At 43.4% G+C, this 18,906-nt stretch overlaps 1 protein-coding gene across 5 annotated transcripts in view; it reads left to right on the top strand.

The window, feature by feature from the left end:
- LOC139071536 (gastrula zinc finger protein XlCGF57.1-like) overlaps positions 1-18,906 on the top strand; it is a 73,316-nt gene that overhangs the window by 32,112 nt on the left and 22,298 nt on the right. For 2 of the 5 annotated variants that reach the window (XM_070554085.1, XM_070554084.1), the window contains one exon: positions 234-3,101. The exons of the other annotated variants lie outside the window; for them this stretch is intronic. In XM_070554085.1, coding sequence (XP_070410186.1) covers positions 353-1,414 — 1,062 coding nt within the window. In that variant the 5' untranslated portion in view covers positions 234-352 and the 3' untranslated portion in view covers positions 1,415-3,101. Of the gene's footprint in view, positions 1-233; positions 3,102-18,906 lie in introns of those variants that run through there. 5 annotated transcript variants of the gene reach the window in all.

Raw genomic sequence — 18,906 nt, 5'->3', positions numbered from 1 at the left:
ATAGCCACTTTTACAGGCGGACGTTTTTGTCCTCTAATGACTCTTTTGTATGGAAATTAAAGTGAAGCCTGAGGGTTAAGGCTCATATGATTTATAGAGGCTCAAAGTTCAGTTTCCAATTGTAAATACATTTTATTCTACTGTCAGTTTAAAGAAATAATACAACTATTATATGTGTGAAAACATAGTTACAGCTGTCTGTCATTCACATAATGTTTCTGTGTTTCCTACAGATTTTCAACAGGTGGTTCTGGTTAAATAAGAAGCTTCAGAAGAACAGAGTGCTCGTGTCAACCACCAGCACCTAGATTTTCTCCACAAAAAGGAGGATCAGGAGAAACTCTGGTCTAGTATGGAGGGAGAGCACCTCCATTTGAATAAGGAGACTGATGCTGCCGGGTTTGAATCCTTTAGCCATGAAACACATTTAAACAAACACACGAGAGTCCACACAAAACAGAAACATTTTGCCTGTGAGCACTGTGGACAAAAGTTTCACCAAAAGACTAATTTAACCACACACATGAGAGTCCACACAGGACAGAAGCCTTTTTCCTGTGAGCTCTGTGGACAAGGATTTACCTTGAAGTCAACTTTAAATAGTCACATGAGAGTCCACACAGGAGAGAAGCCCTTTCCTTGTGATCTCTGTGGAACGAGATTTAGCCAAAAGTCACATTTAAATACTCACATGAGTGTCCACACAGGACAGAAGCCCTTTCCTTGTGAGCTCTGTGGAACGAGATTTAGCCAAAAGTCACATTTAAATACTCACATGAGAGTCCACACAGGACAGAAGCCCTTTCCTTGTGAGCTCTGTGGAACGAGATTTAGCCAAAAGTCACATTTAAATAGTCACATGAGTGTCCACACAGGAGAGAAGCCCTTTGCCTGTGAGCTCTGTGGAACGAGATTTAGCCATCAGACAAATTTAAATAGTCACATGAGAGTCCACACAGGACAGAAGCCCTTTCCTTGTGAGCTCTGTGGAATGAGATTTAGCCATCAGACAAATTTAAATAGTCACATGAGTGTCCACACAGGACATATGCCCTTTCCCTGTGAGCTCTGTGGAATGAGATTTAGTCAAAAGACAACTTTAAACAGTCACATGAGAGTCCACACAGGACAGAAGCCCTTTCCTTGTGAGCTCTGTGGAATGAGATTTAGCCATCAGACAACTTTAAATAGTCACATGAGAGTCCACACAGGAGAGAAGCCCTTTCGTTGTGAGCTCTGTGGAACGAGATTTAGCCAAAAGACACATTTAAACATTCACATGAGAGTCCACACAGGACAGAAGCCTTTCGCTTGTGAGCTCTGTGTAAAAAGATTTAGCCAAAAGACACATTTAAACAGACACATGAGAGTCCACACAGGCTTTTCGCCTGTGAGTTCGGTGGAAAAGATTTAGCGAAAAGACAAATTTAAACGGTCACAAAAGAGTCCACAAAGGACAGAAGCCTTCTGCTTGTGAGCTCTGTGGACGACGATTTCGCTGAAAGAAAACATTAAACAATCATCTAAGCATCCACTAGGGCTGAACGATCTATTGCAGGGATCTCCTTTTTTGGCCCGTGAGCTACTTTTACACAATGAAAGTACAGCAGAGTTACTGCCATATGATTTATTTGCATTGATACTTTCCATGTGTGAATGTGCTTATGGTAAACATGCTATACTTACTATATTAACAAGCATTGTACTCACAAGTTGATTTCTCTGTATTTCAGTACATCAGTATATATATTTTTTAAAAGTGTAAGTAAACTAGTGACATTCTGAAAACCAAATTGAACAAAACATATTTAGTTTTTTAAACTAATCAGATACTTTCAGATAATGAATGACATATCTACTTCATGTGAATGATTTGGTAATTTTTTTAGAAGTTTAGTAACATAACTTTTTAAGCACACAGGAACAGCTAACCTGTAAAGCTGATGATATTTTGTATAAAATACAAGCTAAATGTGATGAAAACAAGAGTAAATAGTTTGAATTGAAGTAAAAAAAATGTAAAATCAGAAATAAGACTTGTTCCTGCTCTCCTGATTTACTGAATAATTTTTATGGGGGGTTTTTTTTTTTGGTCATGAAAGTTAAGTTTTGCTGCATTTATTGCTGACAATATGAAGGTTGGAGGTTTATCCTTTTTTTCTGCATCTTGTAGGTTTTTTCTCCGCAGGTCTGAAGGCTGTGCGTTACACAGAGCAGAGAGAGCAAGAGACCAGAACCAAATGAAATGATCACATCACACCAATCTTAAAATATTTAAATTGGCTTTCAGTAACTTACAGGATTGATTTCAAAGACCTTTTACTTACTTTTAAACCATTAAATGGCCAACGACCTCTGTATATAGCAGAGATGTTTGAAACGTATCACCCTTCAAAATCACTTAGATCAGCAGATAAATCCCAACTGGTACAACCCAGAGCCCGCACCAAGCACGGAGAGGCTGCCTTTAGCTGCTATGCGGTCCGTCTCTGGAACTGTCTTCCAGTAGACATTAAGACCTCTCCCACCATTTCCATTTTTAAATCCAGAGTATAAACTAAACTTTTTCATGATGCCTTCCATCAACCTATCCTTGCATCTGTGCTCTACTAGGTCTTTATCTGTACTGTGTTGAATTTATTCTATATGAATTTTATATGTATACCTATTCTGTGCTGTTTTATTGTGTATTATTGTGTATTATTGTGTAATTAAAGTGAATACTTGTAATAAAGTGTAGTTATTGTGTAATGCAGTATAGACTAGGAATGATGAATAAAAATAAAAACTAGAATTGAACCGGAGTTACATGGTAATAACAGTTTAAGAACTCAGAAACAATACACTAACTTATTAATTACTATGTAAGTACTGAGTAATTAGAGGACTGTAAAAGAAAGCCCTACCATTAATTGTACTTAATATGCTTTTATTTTTGTGTGCTATGTTCTATGTCAATATTCTTTGATTTTATTTTACACAACATGATGTGACATTTTAACTATTTCATTTCACTTGTGATTGTTTTAACTATGTGAAGCACATTGGGCTACCATTGTGTGTATGAAATGGGCTATATAATAAACTTGACTTGAGAGAGAGTTCACAATCATGTTTTATTACTAAATGAGACACTCAGCTGAAACTGGGGGAAATATATGATGAATCTAACAGAGCCGTGTCCAGGACTTTTAAAATGGGGTGGCCCATGTGGGGCACTTGTTTATGCATGATTGGCACCAATGGTTATGCTTATTTATTTATTTACACAATTCGTTTATTTATTTACTTTCTAGTGAATTTTGGAGTTTCACATTGCACAATCACCATTTTTTTCTATTCATCTTCTAATTTTGTGGTGGTTAGCAAGTCACGTCTTGTTGCATTATTGCCACCAACTGGAGTTGAGTGGGACTCAATACTATTTATGTGAATATGAAAAAATAATAAATAATATTAATACTACAGAAATGTTCTGTAGGTCTGGGCTAGAAGACAATGTTAAAGGTGCTTGCTACCACACACTATTTTTGGAGTTTACAACTCAAGCCTTTTGTCGACAATGTAAAGTCAATTTAAACTTGAACTTAGTAGGGTGGCACCTGGGGTGGCCAGTCAGATTCTAAGGGTGGCATGTGCTACCCCAGGCCACTCCCTGGACACGCCCCTGTTTGGTCGAAGCTCTATTTTCACTGGAGGACAGTTTAACAGTCCAATGTCCCCAAAAACATCATGAAATGATTCAAGCCCATTCACTCTCCGAAAGAGCCCCATTTTAACTGCTGTGTCTCGCCCAAGAAGGTTGGTCGAGAATGAACCCTTCATCACATAAATCCACAGTGAGTATGTAACTCCATTTTTCTCACATACAGCCAGGAACTTGCCTTTGCATGTAAGCTGGCCTCCGGGACTCATGAAAACAGCTTCCGTCTCTCTCAGATCCGGACGGTCGGGCAGACTACAGTATGTGTTCTCAGATATAACAGTTACATCCGCTCCAGTATCAATCCTGAATGGTGTGTTAGTTCCATTCACATCCAAATTGGTGAGCCACTGATCATCCGTGGACGTATTGTGTCCTGTTATAGTCCCAAGGAACCACACGTCTCCCTCGTCCATTTTCTTATGTTCACTTGTAACCAGGGGTGGACTGACGTTCTGGAGCACCGGGAGGCGTCCCGGTGGGCCGACAATGTGGGCAGGGCCGCTGGGCCGATCTGACATTTATTAGTTATTTCATTCATTCATTCATCCACTCGTTGCGTTCGTCTTTCTCTCTTGCCCTCAGATTTCTTACAAATTGGGCCGGCCAATAGGTTATCGAGGCTAGCAGTGTGTTGCCCACATCAAGATGTATTATTGATCTGTTTCTCATTGTCATGGGCAGACTGGTTCAGGGCGCTGCGACAGGGCTGTTAATCACAGGCAGCACAAACCAGGGTGGGCGGGGCCTCATCGCTAGTCGGCGGGAGTGATGGTTGTACAGTGCTGCGGTCGGACAGTTGATGTGGAAAATGGATAAGCCGAGGAAACGTTTGGGTGGCGCAGAAAAGTTGCGGCGAAAAAAATTGAAGTCTCTAGAGGTGGGAGCTGCTAAGTGTTCTAAGTTGACAGACCTATTTGGTCCTGGGCCAGCCTTAGTCACCACCCCAGCAGGTGCTGCTGGTGCGCCAGGAGAAGGGGCGACACATGCAGTAAGTAGCACGGGGCTGGCTAGGTTACATTTTAAAACGTGTGTGTTCAATAACAAGTAGAAAACATTTCATATCTATAGCTGTCATCATGTAATATGAGCTAAAAAGGCCGTGAGTGTTGGTATTTGGGTTGACTTAGTTTTAGGTTGGTTTCATGAGACATCACAACATTCTAAAGAGCCCATAGTTCAGGGGTATCAAACTCAAACTCACACGGGGCCGAAATGAAACTCTGGGACGGAGTCGAGGGCCAAACTTAGGCCTAGTCCACACGTAGCCGGGGTTTTTTGAAAACGAATATCCGCCCCTCCAAAAACTTGCATCCACACCACCTCGTTTTAAAACAAAACTCTGTCCACACATACCCGGATAAATACGTTGTTAAGGACATGCCAGACCTGTAGGCGGCAGTACTTCCCCCGTTCTTAACCTCGTCCTTCGTCTGTGGTCTTCCGCAAGGAGCAGTAATTCCGCTTGCAAAAACAAACAAGCAAAAAGCGCTTGGACAATTGATAAAGCGAACGCAGCTCTGAGGGCTTCCATGATGCCGGCTAGTGTAAACACAGGTCGCACACGTGATGTCAGCATTTTTTGTCGCGGAAAGTGACGTTGCGGACCTTAAAGCTCCGGTTTTGTCTGTCCACACGCAGACACCCAAAATGGAGAAAACGCAGATCTTCACTTTGGCCGGAGTTTTTTAAAAGATCTGTTTTCGTGTGAAAAACTCCATTTTCGTGTAGATGACAGGCCAAAACGTAGAAAAATATCTACGTTTTGGCAGATCCCTGGCTATGTGTGGACAGGGCCTGAGGGGAGAACTATTTTGTAGGTATGTATAACTTTAATTTCTGTGTAAATGTGTTACTTTTAACTACAGTTTGAATGAATGCATATAGTGCAGTCTTGAATATGTTCAAGTACTGTCACATTTGTGCTGTGTATCAATTTAAAGTTCAAGAAGTGATTTGACTCTGATTCCTAGGAATACGAATCAATTATCATCATCTGATTCGGTCTGATTCAATCCGTTCTAATTTTAAATCGATATGGGTCAATGCTTTTTTTAAAACACTTTTTGAGCTGTTACATTAAATAGATGTCTGATATGAAATAATGCAACCAACACTGAGTAACTGTTCACTGGGAAAATTGTATTAACCTTTTCATCTTAAAGTGGCTATCTAGCCTTTTCCCTCCCATTCTAGTGAAGAAAAGGACAAACAACGTTAAATAATTAGATTCTGACACTTGTGAATAAATTGTTTTGGTTGTTAAAATTTGTTATAAGAATCACTTCAGAATCAATTTTTAACGTTTTTTCTAGTTTTTTTTTTTGTCATCACAGCATCTGAGTTGTTGGCACAGGAAAGCACTAGTAGGCCTAGGTGTCATAATGAAAACATGACAGCCATTGGTGTTGTTGTGCACTTGAACATTTAGTTCAATATGGACTAATATTTCTATTGTGGATTATTCTGTGGTTTGAAGTTATTTCCCCTTACAATGCAAAAAGCTTTTCTTATTTGTCCAGACACAGGTCATGGGCAAGTCCATATGACTATCCTTTGTAGTATACAGAGAGGAGACGCTGAAAAATTTGCCTACTTCTATGTAGTGTCCGCGGCTAATGTAGTGGGCCGGTCTGAAGAGAAAATTCCAGGGCCGAATTTTGGTCCCAGTCCACCCCTGCTTGTAACTGCTCTGACGAATTTTATTTTGCAGGCAATCTCAAAATGTCCAGTTTTATTGCACTTACGGCAACGTTTTCCCCTTGCAGGGCATAGTCCGGACTCATGTGTCCTCCCACACCTCGAACAAGTGTCTGCAGCAGGCTTGGACACTCCACCAAAACGTTGGGTGCTCCCCGGGTTATGCCGTTTTGTTTTATCAAAGGGCTGGCAGTGCTTTAGCTTTTGGCTCACAGCATTCACCTCGCACACAGTCATCCTGGCGTCAGCATTTTGCATTTTTATTAGCTCAGACTGGTGGGCAATACTAATCGCTTTCTCCAGCGTCAGGCCCGCTTCCAGTTGCAGTTTTTGGGAAATGTCATTGTCTAATATTCCTATAACTATGTGGTCCCGGATTCTTATCTTTTGAGTCCCCGAAGTCACAATGCGCCGCTAGTTCATACAGGCATCTAACAAAAGACTCCACGCTCTCCCCCTGCTGCTGGGAGCGTCTATGGAAGCATGCACGCTCATGAATAGTGTTCCTTCTTGGCACAAAGTGCTCATCGAACCGCTGCACAACTTCCTCATAATAGTCATCCCCATCGCCCGAACACGTGAAAGTGCTAAAAATTGGCTCTGCATCCTTCCCCATAGCGTACAATAGCGTGTTTACTTGTACATCACCGTCTTCCAGGTTTAGCTTTGTGGCTATCCGGTAGCGGGGAGAACCGCAGCTTCCAGGCCGGCCACGCTGTCGGCTGGGCGAAGTCAAACGGCTCTGGCACATGGAACTTGGCCATTCTGTCGCTTGTTCTCACGCAACAGTCCAGCTAGCGCAACGCAAGGTGTGCTTCTCCGGTCGGATACACTGTAAAAGTTTCTTTTCATCTTATTTGTCTTTCAAGCATGTTTGAGGACCGTGAAGATTTTTTGTTCGAGTTAGAGCAGAAGTTATGTGGAGTATCTGTGGAAGAGCTGCTCAGAGTATGTGAACTATGTGATATTACAGAAAAAAAGATGAAGAAATTAAGAGTAAAACCCGCAGAGCTCTCGTTAAGCTTATCCAATTCTGTGAACGAGAAGATTTATTGCAGCGGGAGGATGAAGGCATGTCGGTGCTTCTGGAGCTAAATGATGAGCTGGTTTCACTGGTGGAGGTGTTACACCCCTGTAAAAGGGGAATAGAGAAAGAACCACGCAGACACGGTGTGAGTTCAGCCGTTTCCACTGTATTAATGAATTTTCAGAACATAAGGCAAAACTTCTGCATTACAATTACTCTATGTGCAAGAAAATCATACAAACTAAAACTAAACCACATTGCTTATTATCCTCCGGACTTATGCAAAGCAGTATGGACAACAAGATCTTTCTTTATATAAAAGATAAAAGCACAGTTTAGCTTTTTAACACCTTTTTTTACCTCACTAGAAAATGTGGAGATATAATCTAGAACCTTCCCTACAGCCGCCATCATGAAACTCGGCCAGCAGGGGAACTACTCCAGCACCTTGGACTTTCTAACCTGGCTTTATTTGCACAGTTTTTCCTGCAAACATTTCCCTGGCCTTTCCCATGTTTAGAAAACATACATATAAATTTAAACGGATTACAGTCTGAGTTTTTACCTGTAAAAGGGGAATAGAGAAAGAACCACGCAGACACGGTGTGAGTTCAGCCGTTTCCACTGTATTAATGAATGAGTGGAAGCTCAACGTTCTATTTCGTCTAGTCTTAGCCCTTAAGCTAGCTGCTATTGGAAGGATGATCTCAGCATCAGCCAATCATGAAGAGCTTAAATGTACGCCCACCAATGGTGGGCACCCTTTGTGGGTATATAAGTGGAGCGACTCCACTGTTCGCCTCCGTTATCTCTTCAAGCCAAGCTTAAGAGCTTTCTCTAAAGAGCAAATTATCGAAGAAACAACATTCAACTCACCAGCCATGTCCAGCGACACCAGGACCTGTCCGGCCTGCCAGGCGGGCTCCATCTCCATCGGCGACCTGCACGCCAAGTGTGAGGTCTGTCTCGGGGCTCATCACGCTTGCCTGGCCTTGACCCCCCAGGTCTCGTGCCCATTTTGTGCCACTCTGCCCCGTGGCTGAAAAGGTCCGCCGGGTCGAGTGCTTCACCCCCACCACCGACGAGGAAATTCCGGTGGCTGGCACGCAGAGGCGGGTTTAGCAATTTGGGGGCCCAAGGCTATCACAGACATGGGGCCCCTTACACAAAATTGTCAACAATCTTACCTTTAACTGGATTTGCGAAACTCTCCCCTCTTCTGACATGAGTTATTTTCCCTTTTTATTAGTTCTCTTTTTTCCTGTTTTTCCCTCCTTTTGAGTGCTTTCAATATTTGCTCTGCTTTCTTTTTCCTGTCAGTGTTCCTGTGCTTTTGCCTTTGTTATATTTTTTCTATTTTCTATTTTGGTCCATGTTTTCCTCCCTTTAAACATTTTCCATTGTCTTTCCTTTCTGCTTCCTTTTGAGGTTTACAGCGAAAAACGACGTCACTTTCAGTGAAAATAAAAGCTTTTATGAAGCATGCTGCTTCTTTCTCTTATTGGAGCCACTAGGATAACTCCATGTCATGCTTCATGTTTTGACTATCGCTTTGAGTTTGTTATGAACGCTCCCGCCTCTCTTCCTCTTCTTCTTGTTTGTGGTCTTATGGCACTTATGGCAAACAACCATTTGGTGCATTAACGCCACCAACTGGATTGGAGTGGAATGACCACCAATCACTTCCTGTTTGTGCATCGCCGTCTTAATAACCCTCTTATGACCATAATTATAACAGGGCCGCCTGGTATGTTTTTAATCTTATGGCTGTAAAATTGTAATAAAAAGTACAAAGTGTGTGTAACTCTTTTCCTTTTTTCAGAACAACCTCAGCTTTCAGTGTATAGTTTGTATTTAGAATGTATTTCTATTAACGCCTTTAAAAAATCAGCTTAAAAGTGAAAAAAGCAAAAAACGGATTTGAATTTGTTACATTTATTACTGAACAGGAATTTTAAAATGACTGGGCAAACAATTTGGAATGAACAATTAAAACTTTGAAGTGTAATGCATCTATTCTTAAAAAAGTTTGAACCTTGGTATTGTTGGTCTTTCCTTCTGTGAGACCATCACAGGTACGGAGTAAATGGAGAGAAAAAACACCTTTCGTTGGTAGAGAGTGAAGACAAATAATCAGAAGAATCAATCTTTGTTCGCCGCTGCAGAGGGAGAAACACACAACTTCAGCTGGACCCGCGCCCAACTCTTCTCTCGCTGCATCAAGTGTTTCTGAAGAACTCTGCTGATACAGCTGTTTTTATTGAGGAATAATGGAATGTAACATACGCAGTTTGCCATTTACACACGTCATTGGTCATGACAGGTAAAAACTAATTGCCTTGTTAGTGAAGAGCTAATACATCACAAGAACACGTATCCTTGAGATAAGCAGGAACATCCTTGATAATAAAGACACACGCTGGTACGAGAGGAGCTGGGATGTTTCACTCCTTTTTTGTGCAGGAGAAAATATGCAGCTATTCATCTTGTGCAGAAAAACACTGAGAGGCACTTAATATCAGAACAGGATTCTTCCATAGCATATGATAATATAAAATAGCATAGAATAATATATAAAAGAGCTTATAAGGTAGACACATATATTTTCAATCCCCCTTTTGAACTCTTTTAAGACTTCAACAAAGATAAAAGAAATTAAAAACAACAACATCAAATTTCATTAAAAAGAACCTAATAAACAATGATTAAGATACCAAAAAAACAATCAATTAGTTCACAGCTGGGACTATGAGAAACTGTGAAACAATACATAAAACATGATTATAGCATTAACTGAACTTATTACATCGTGAACGTAATGCATGCACACCCCGTATGAGGGCGAAAAACCCTGTACACTGTACGTTAACAGGGAAAATTCCCCCATGTCCTCCCAATCTTGGGACGAACGCCGTGGCACAGAGCGGGCATGCCTAGCTTGAGGACAAATATCCTCATCAAAGGGCAAAAGAAAAACAACATAATCAAAAGCTCATGGAAATAGACAGGTGAAGGGATTGTTACGAAATCACTGAACATTCTCACACTGTAACATCATCTAGTAACTGAAGGGTGTAAAGTAGAACCCTTGTAAAATAACTGAAGGGTGATTACTTCTTCCCCTTGTTGAGGTCCCTCCACTGGCTCCAGGCAGCTGCAGGGGGTGATGACGTCACGATTCTCGTCCCGCTGGATGTGGTGGTAGCTTGGCATGCTACCTCGTCCTGCAGAATTGGTAGCTTGGCACGCTACTGCAGTCAGCTACTTCTCTTCCTGGTCCTTAGGTCCTTTTTCCTGGTCAGGCAGATGTCGGCTGCTTCTCTTCCTGGTCCGTAGGTCCTTTTTCCTGGTCAGGATCCTCCCTTTGTGACAGGGACCTCGGTCAGAGTGCGGTGGGGCTCTTCCGCTGCAGCACACTGGGTCCAATGGTACCAGGAGTCTCCTTTGCCATCCAGCCGGACAGCGTGTGACGTCCTCTCCGTGATCCTGTAGGGTCCGGTCCACCTTGGTTCCGTCCACTTTCTTTTGGTGACCTTTAGTAGGACCCAGTCTGTCCCAGGTTGTGGAGATGGGGCGTCTGTGGTGGTACGGTCAGCCTCAACCTGTAACGAGAACTGAGAGACAAGACTATGCAACAAGTTATAATATGACCTTGAGTCAAGGGAGTCAGTCAGGTCGGCAGTCAAAGGTAATTTTGTGGCAGGTCCCGGGAAAGGCCGTCCAGTCTGTAGTTCAAAGGGGGTAAACCTTGTGGTTTTGTTAACCGAGCTACGTACGGACATCAGAGCGAGAGGCAAAGCTTCTAACCAAGTTAATTTGGTCTGTGCACAGATTTTAACCAATTTGACCTTTAGCGTTTGATTCATCCTCTCCACTTTCCCCTGGGATTGGGGATGATACACTGAACCAAACTTGTGTTTCAGACCCAGCATGGTTTCAACCTCTTGTAGATCTTTGTTCTTAAAATGTGACCCATTGTCTGATCTGATTTTTTCTGGGAACCCATGTTTGGGAATATAATGATTGATCAAACATTTGGTAACTGTTTTGCTGTCTTTTTTTTTTTCGCAGGCCAAGCCTCTGGCCATCCAGTATATGCATCTACACACACTAGGAGATACCTGTAGCCTTTTACCCTGTCAATCATGTCTGTGAAATCTATGATTATCTCTTTTCCAGGGCATGTTGGTATTGGAAATTGACCTTGGATTGGTTTCAGGGTAGGTTTGATGCCAAACTGAGTACACTCTGTACAGGTTTTGACTAAATATTTGGCCATGTCTGTTAGGTATGGATGCCACCAGGGGGACAAATTCCTCACCATCTGTGCTACACCAACATGTCCTACTCCATGCGCTTCTTCCATTGCCGTCTGTCTAATGCCAGGTGGCAGTATGGGTCTACCATCTGGCCCTCTCCAAACGTCCGTGTTGGTTGCGCCCCTTGCCAACCATAAAGTTTTTTCTTGTGGCGAGGCTTGATCTTGCATGTCCTTGAGAGTTTCTTTTGTGATGGAAATCTTAGGGTCAATGCTTTTCTCAACAGTTACTGTCTCAACCACTAGATTATGTATAGGGAGATATTCAGCTGTTAACTTGGCTGCTCTGTCTGCTTCTTGGTTTCCTTTAGACACGAAGTCAGAGCCCTGACTATGTCCTTTGCATTTTATTACTGCCACTTCTGCTGGAAGGAATAGAGCTTCTGCTAGTTCCCTCATTTCAGACTCATGTTTTATTGGTTTCACCCCAGCTGTCACAAAGCCTGCTCTTAACCATTGCTTAAGTTCCACGTGCACGGCTCCTACGGCATAGGCTGAGTCACTGTAAATATTGACCTTTTTTCCTGTGCTCATTTTGAGAGCTGCAATGATAGCCAGTACTTCTGCTCTTTGTGCTGACTGTTTTCCTTTCAGTTTTTCAGCTCCTGCAGTGGACCATTCGCCTGTGGGGAGTTGCTCTACTACTGCCCAAGCTGCTTTTAACCCGTCATTGTCATCCCTATAGCAACAGCCGTCTGTAAACCAGTTCTTATCAGGGTTTTCTAGTGGGGTTGCACTTAAATCTGGTCTGACCTTTTCTTCTATTGCTGTTCTTTGTTCGCACGAATGAGGTTCCCCAGTACCCATGTGGTCTGCCATGTTTATCCCTTCATGTGTGTAGGTGATGTGTGGGGCCTCTAAGATCTTACTGATTTTTCTTTGTCTTAGTGGGGTCATGGTGAAAGCTTGGTTTCACCCCAGCTGTCACAAAGCCTGCTCTTAACCATTGCTACATAAGCTACTACACTGTGTGTTGTCAGTACTTTCAGCGGGTAGCCCATTACTATATGAGCTGTTTTCTGTAAAATTTTTGCAAGACCTGCTACATGTTGGGTGCAGGGTGGGTGCCTTTTTTCCGTGTTATCTAGCATGACACTTATGTACATCAAGACTTGTCTCTGACCTCCCCCTTTTTTCTGGAACAGAACTCCATTAACATGAGTTTCTGATCCAGAAACATCCAGGAAATACGTAGATTTGTAGTCGGCCGTAGCCAAATCACTGGCTGTTGATAGTTGTTGTTTAAGTTTTATGAATTCTTCTTCTGCTGGAATAGTCCAGTCTAGCTGAGCAGTGAGTTGACGCATCCCAAAGGGTGCTATAAGAGCACGTAGTGGGGCAGTGAGACCGACATAGTTGGGGATGAAGTGTCTACTGTAGCCTGTCAGGCCTAAGAAGGATAACATGTCTTTGACTGTTTCAGGTTTAGAATGGTGGAGTATGGAGTTTCTATGATCTGGTGACAATGAAACGCCAACTTGTGAGATCATTCTGCCCAGGAACGATACTTGTTTTCTGGTTATTTGGAGTTTGGACCGGCTAACCTTAAACCCAAGCTTGGCCAAAAGGGTTAGTAGTGTTTGGGTAGCTTGCAGACAGGAGCCTGCAGAGAGCGCTGATAGGAGCAGATCATCAACATACTGCACTAAAACACAGTCATCAGGTAGGGGGCATGTGTCCAGGAGCTGGCGCAAACATTGGTTGAACAGTCCAGGGGACAGGGTGAACCCTTAGGGCAACCGAGTATATCGGTATTGCTGTCCTCTGAATGTGAAAGAGAAAATGTCCCTCAGGGATTCATGAAGTGGAAGACAAAAGAATGCGTTTGCCAAGTCTATGCAGGTGAACCATGCATGTGAAGGTGGTAGGTTTGTCAGAGCCACATATGGGTTAGGGACGGGAAGTGAGTCTGTGTTAAGTAGGGCGTTTATACGACGCAGGTCATGAACCATTCAATATTTACCAGTATTTTTCTTTTCTACAGGTAAAATCGGAGTGTTCCACTCAGACACAGATGGCTCCAACACCCCTGCTTGCAACAAACCACCGATGGTGTCGGCTATCCCGTCTTCAGCATAGGGCTTGTGTGGGTACTGTGGAACCCATAGGGGAGCATGATCTTTTAGGTGAAAAGTCACCGGTGGGATGGACACCAACCCAACATCAGTGGGGCCCATTGACCACAGGGAGGCTGGAAGCGAGTCTAACATTGTCAGAGCATCAGGGTGGTCAGTTTGTTCATGGCCATGAGATCTACTAATAGTTTCCTGTTGTAAATGTGTCGTATTAGTACAAACCGCAGCAATTTTAAACGTCTGAGTTGAGTCTGAGTATGACACTTGTGGAAGAGGAGTCGGACGCCAATCAGTGGTTGCTAAGGAACGTTTAACCATCCCCCTAGTTCTTTTGCCTGATGGGCCGGATGTAAAGCGAGAGAGACATGAGGTACTGCTTCGTCTCCCATCATGTACCATGCCAATTGTTCCTGGGTTAGGTTGACTGCCGCGGCCACACCTTCTGGTGCAGCATAAATATCTGGTGTTTGAACACACCATTGCTGTCCCCCTAGTTGGTTTTGGAAGGCTTCCTTGTACCAGACTGAGTCATGTCTGTCATAGAATAATGTTAGGTGAGGAGGGTCAGGAGGGGGAACATAAGGATGGACCTGAGTCAGCCAGGGTTTCCACTGCTGGTACAGAGTCATTAAGCCAGGAGTGTCCTTGGTTTCTGTGTCCAACAGAGCCCAATAAATCTCAGCACAGTCTGATATGTCAGGCAGTTTTTGGGCCAAGTACATGCCATCACTGGCTTCTCCGGTGCAGGGCAAAATAGTCCCTTCTGGCAGAGTGACAGTAAGTCCCGTAGGTCCACACAAAATGGTGGCTCCTAGCTTGATGAGGAGATCTCTTCCTAGTAAGTTGACTGGAACTGTTGGTGAACAGACGAAGCTGTGCAGTACTGTCTGGTTTCCCACTGTAGTCGGAAGTGGCAGGGAGAAAGGCAGAGTTTGTTGTTCCCCAGAGAAGCCCATCACTGAAATAGTGCGTGTAGATGTCTTAGAGGGCGGTACAGTTTGAATGGTGGAGCAGGTGGCACCAGTGTCAACCAAAAATGGTTGATCTTGTCCATCTACAGTTATTGACAGCAGGGGGTCTGCCGTGACTCCCTGACCGTCGGAGTTTCTCTGTGGGGTGTCCTATTGTCTTGGACCACCCTCCCACTGGTTCCAGCCCATCATTGGCATCTGGGTGTGGGGTCCGGTAGGCCCTCCTCGTCCTGAGAAGGTGCCTCTGCCTCAACCTTCCCTTTGTGGGCTGTATGGCAAGGGGCAGTTCCTGGACCAATGTCCTGGTTGACCACAGTTGTAGCAAATGTCTTGAGCATGTGGTCCCCCTTTGCCGCCTACTGGCCTCCACTGTCCCCTTCCCCTGAAACCACCTCTAGGTCGACCAGCAAAAGGTGGTCGCTGGGCAGCATATGTGAGGGGTGTGTTTTGTTGTGGTGGCATATATGGCCCTGAGTATGGTGGCTGCGGCTGCCCTGAGTATGGTGGCTGCGGCTGCCAACCCATAGGTGAACCCTGATCAGGAAGTGTCGGTAGCGGTGGGGGTGTGGCTGTGGACGCGACCATTTGTTTCTTAACCTTGTCCCCCTTTTCGCCCAAAGTCTTTTTTGCGGCTTGTAATTGGACCCTGAGCAATTGTTTTTGCAAGTCCTCTAAGTTATCAGTGTCTTTTTCTTCTTGTACCTGTACTTTGTTGAGGTTAAAAATAAGGTGTTTCTTCCACTTACTAAAGTCACAGTCATGCAGATCGGGGTTGTCTTCCATTTTCTGAGTCACTGAGTCGGGGACTCCCTTCAGGACTGCCTTTTTGAACCACATACTATTTGTGCCCTGTTTGGATGGGTGTTGGCCAGTTTGGGCCACCCAGTTGTCAATGGCTTGGTTCAGGTAAATAGAAGGATTTGTTTAGTATCCCATTTAATTTTGCTCATTGTGCTGCTATCTTTTAGCGGGAACATCTTTCTGACTGCTGGGCCTAGTTGAGCTATCACTCTACCGAGAGGTACAGAATTAGAATCATGAGTTGTGCCAGCGTCTTTCTCTAGGGCCTCCGCCTGCGAGCGTGACGTGCACCTAGTGACTACTGCTCGGAAATCTCCCAATGCAAGGTCCTGTCCAGCAGTGAGGGTGTCGAAGTCTGAGAGCCAAGTGTTTCCACCCTCTTGAATATCTGGTAATTTATCTATTAAAGCCTGGATGTCCCCAAGGGAATACGGCTGATAAACTTTCTGGGCGTTGGGTTTATTCTGCACCATGGGTAATTGGTAGGTCAGTGGGGGGCCCATGGACCTAGTGTGTCTTCTGTCTGGGCATGGGGATGGAGAGCGGGAAAATTGAAGCAGGTCCCTTTCTCCCCTAGACTCTTCTCTTGTGAGCTGCTTCTGCCACTCCTCTTGTAGGAGGGATTCATAGCTCTGACTGGCTGCTGGAGGGGGATCAGATGATTCCTGCCCTACCAGAACCATTTTTACCACTATATTTTTGTTTGGGTCTTCCTGATCTTCTCCCTGCAACTGGGAGGTAGCAAAAATTGGTATTGGCTTATTTAGGTCTGGCGTTTTAGGCCATACAGGTGGACTGTTTGGCCAAAGCGCTGGAAGCGGTGTATGGAGGCTCGTACCTGTACTGTATTCAGGTGTGACCAGGCCCTGATTAAAATAGCGAGTGGTAAATTGATTTTGTGAGTTATCTATGTCCTGTCGTTTAGCCCTTAATTCGAAGGGTGCAGCTAGGTTGTCTGCAGATGGGCTACTGTTTGGTGTTTCATTACTTGGCAGAAAAGGATTATGTGTCTTAGAGGTGGAGGGTTTGACTTTAGTGTCTGATCCTGATGCCGTAGTTACACCTGACCACTCACTCTGATTATCCACGGGGGTTTCAGGTTGGACGTCTAGTATGCCGCTCGTGACTTTTATTACTGGGTACAGTCCAGCTGCTGGAGCAGTAGAAGGTGTAGGCTGTATAGCGGAGGAGTATGGGGGTGGTTGAGTGGGTGATTTGGTCTCTTTTTTCACTTTCTTCATATTAGGTCTGGCTGCATTCCATAACATGACCCACTGCCTGTATTTATTTACACGACCAGTCTGCTTTTCAACTTCACTTTTCATCTTCCTTCTTGTTAATACTCCTGCCTCTCTTAAAGCTTTCTTAGCTTCTTCTTCCTTTTCTCTCGCTTCTGCTGCTTTCTGCTACCATATTTTACCCCAGTTTCCTCTGCTGTTCACATCTGCTCCTTTTTCTTTCATCACTTTTTCTGCTGTTCTTCTCAATAAAATTTTGTTTTTCGTAGCTTCTATTGGACCATTTGTCATATTTATTACAGTCTCTATGCAGGCTAATTGCTCTCCCAGTGTACTCAGGATGTCATTCGGCCCCCATCCATCATCCTCCGTTTCACGATTATATTCTTTATCCATCATTCTGTTGGTATGCTGCTGATTTTGGTGACAATTTGGACCGGTGAGGTCTTAGCGCATAGGGAGCTCTAATCACCGGTATTAAAAAGTGAGACAGCGCTAATGACCCGTTGTGGTAACTTTCGCTTCTACCTTTTCAGGTGGAAAGTTCTTACCTCTGCATCCACAAGGGGGCGCTGTATTTCTCTCACTTACACATACAATTGTTAGTACAGTTCATTCATTCATTACCCTTCTTATCTGCGGTGGGGGTGGTGTTCACCGCTCATTCAGCTATTTCCCTATTTGTATGATATAAAAATTCTATGTGTTTTTACACTTATCCTTACTCTCTGCACTTTTCGTAAGTGCAGATAATATGGTTGCTCAGCCTAAAGAGACTTATTACTCTCATGTGGAGTTTATTTTGTCTCTTTTATTGTGTATTTCAAGTTAATCAGTCAGCCTCATCTGTTTTACCGACAAAAGCTGACTGAGACTTGACATTCATACAGCGTGTTTTCTAACAATGGCGTGTGTTTTGTGTCAAAAACAGTTTCCTTGGTTCACAAAACAGTTTTCTTATTTCATAAGAAGGTCCCAGACCTATAGAATTTTAGGAGTTTTCTTTTACCTCCTAGGGACTCTAACCCGACTTTAATATAACCTTGAACAGGTCCCTGACCTGTAGAATTTTAGGAGTTTTCTTTTACCTCCTAGGGACTCTAACCCGACTTTAATATAACCTTGAACAGGTTCCGGACCTGTAGAATTTTAGGGTTCCCACCCCTAAGGACTCTAACCTGGCCTTAATATAACCTCGTTATATTTCTATTCACTCTTCAGTAAATAGTGTGGTCCGCCGCGACCTGGAAGATTTCTTTACCTTATCTAATTTACCATTCAACCATTGTAAAAACCTCTCATTATTTCTGTAATTGTCTCCACTTTCTTCTCCAATGATTAATTTTAGGACCACAGTTACTAAGATACAAGACACAAAGGCTTTGGATATATCCAATGAGCAGATTTTAGAAAAGGTTCTTTTTACCTTATTTCCACCGCGGTGTTTTGTGCCTGGATCCTTTCACTGGGTCGGTTGGCCAAATGTTCTCCAAAAAACTCCTTCTTCTTTAAAAGGAAGAAATCCTGTTCGTGACGCCAAAATTTGTTGGTCTTTCCTTCTGTGAGACCATCACAGGTACGGAGTAAATGCAGAGAAAAAACACCTTTCGTTGGTAGAGAGTGAAGACAAATAATCAGAAGAATCAATCTTTGTTCGCCGCTGCAGAGGGAGAAACACACAGCTTCAGCTGGACCCGCGCCCAACTCTTCTCTCGCTGCATCAAGTGTTTCTGAAGAACTCTGCTGATACAGCTGTTTTTATTGAGGAATAATGGAATGTAACATACGCAGTTTGCCATTTACACACGTCATTGGTCATGACAGGTAAAAACTAATTGCCTTGTTAGTGAAGAGCTAATACATCACAAGAACACGTATCCTTGAGATAAGCAGGAACATCCTTGATAATAAAGACACACGCTGGTACGAGAGGAGCTGGGATGTTTCACTCCTTTTTTGTGCAGGAGAAAATATGCAGCTATTCATCTTGTGCAGAAAAACACTGAGAGGCACTTAATATCAGAACAGTATTCTTCCATAGCATATGATAATATAAAATAGCATAGAATAATA

The sequence above is a fragment of the Nothobranchius furzeri genome, chromosome 8 (genome assembly GCF_043380555.1).
Source record: "Nothobranchius furzeri strain GRZ-AD chromosome 8, NfurGRZ-RIMD1, whole genome shotgun sequence".
Taxonomy (NCBI): domain Eukaryota; kingdom Metazoa; phylum Chordata; class Actinopteri; order Cyprinodontiformes; family Nothobranchiidae; genus Nothobranchius; species Nothobranchius furzeri.
The sequence above is the reverse complement of the archived record's forward strand: the minus strand, read 5'-3'. Positions and strand labels throughout refer to the sequence as shown.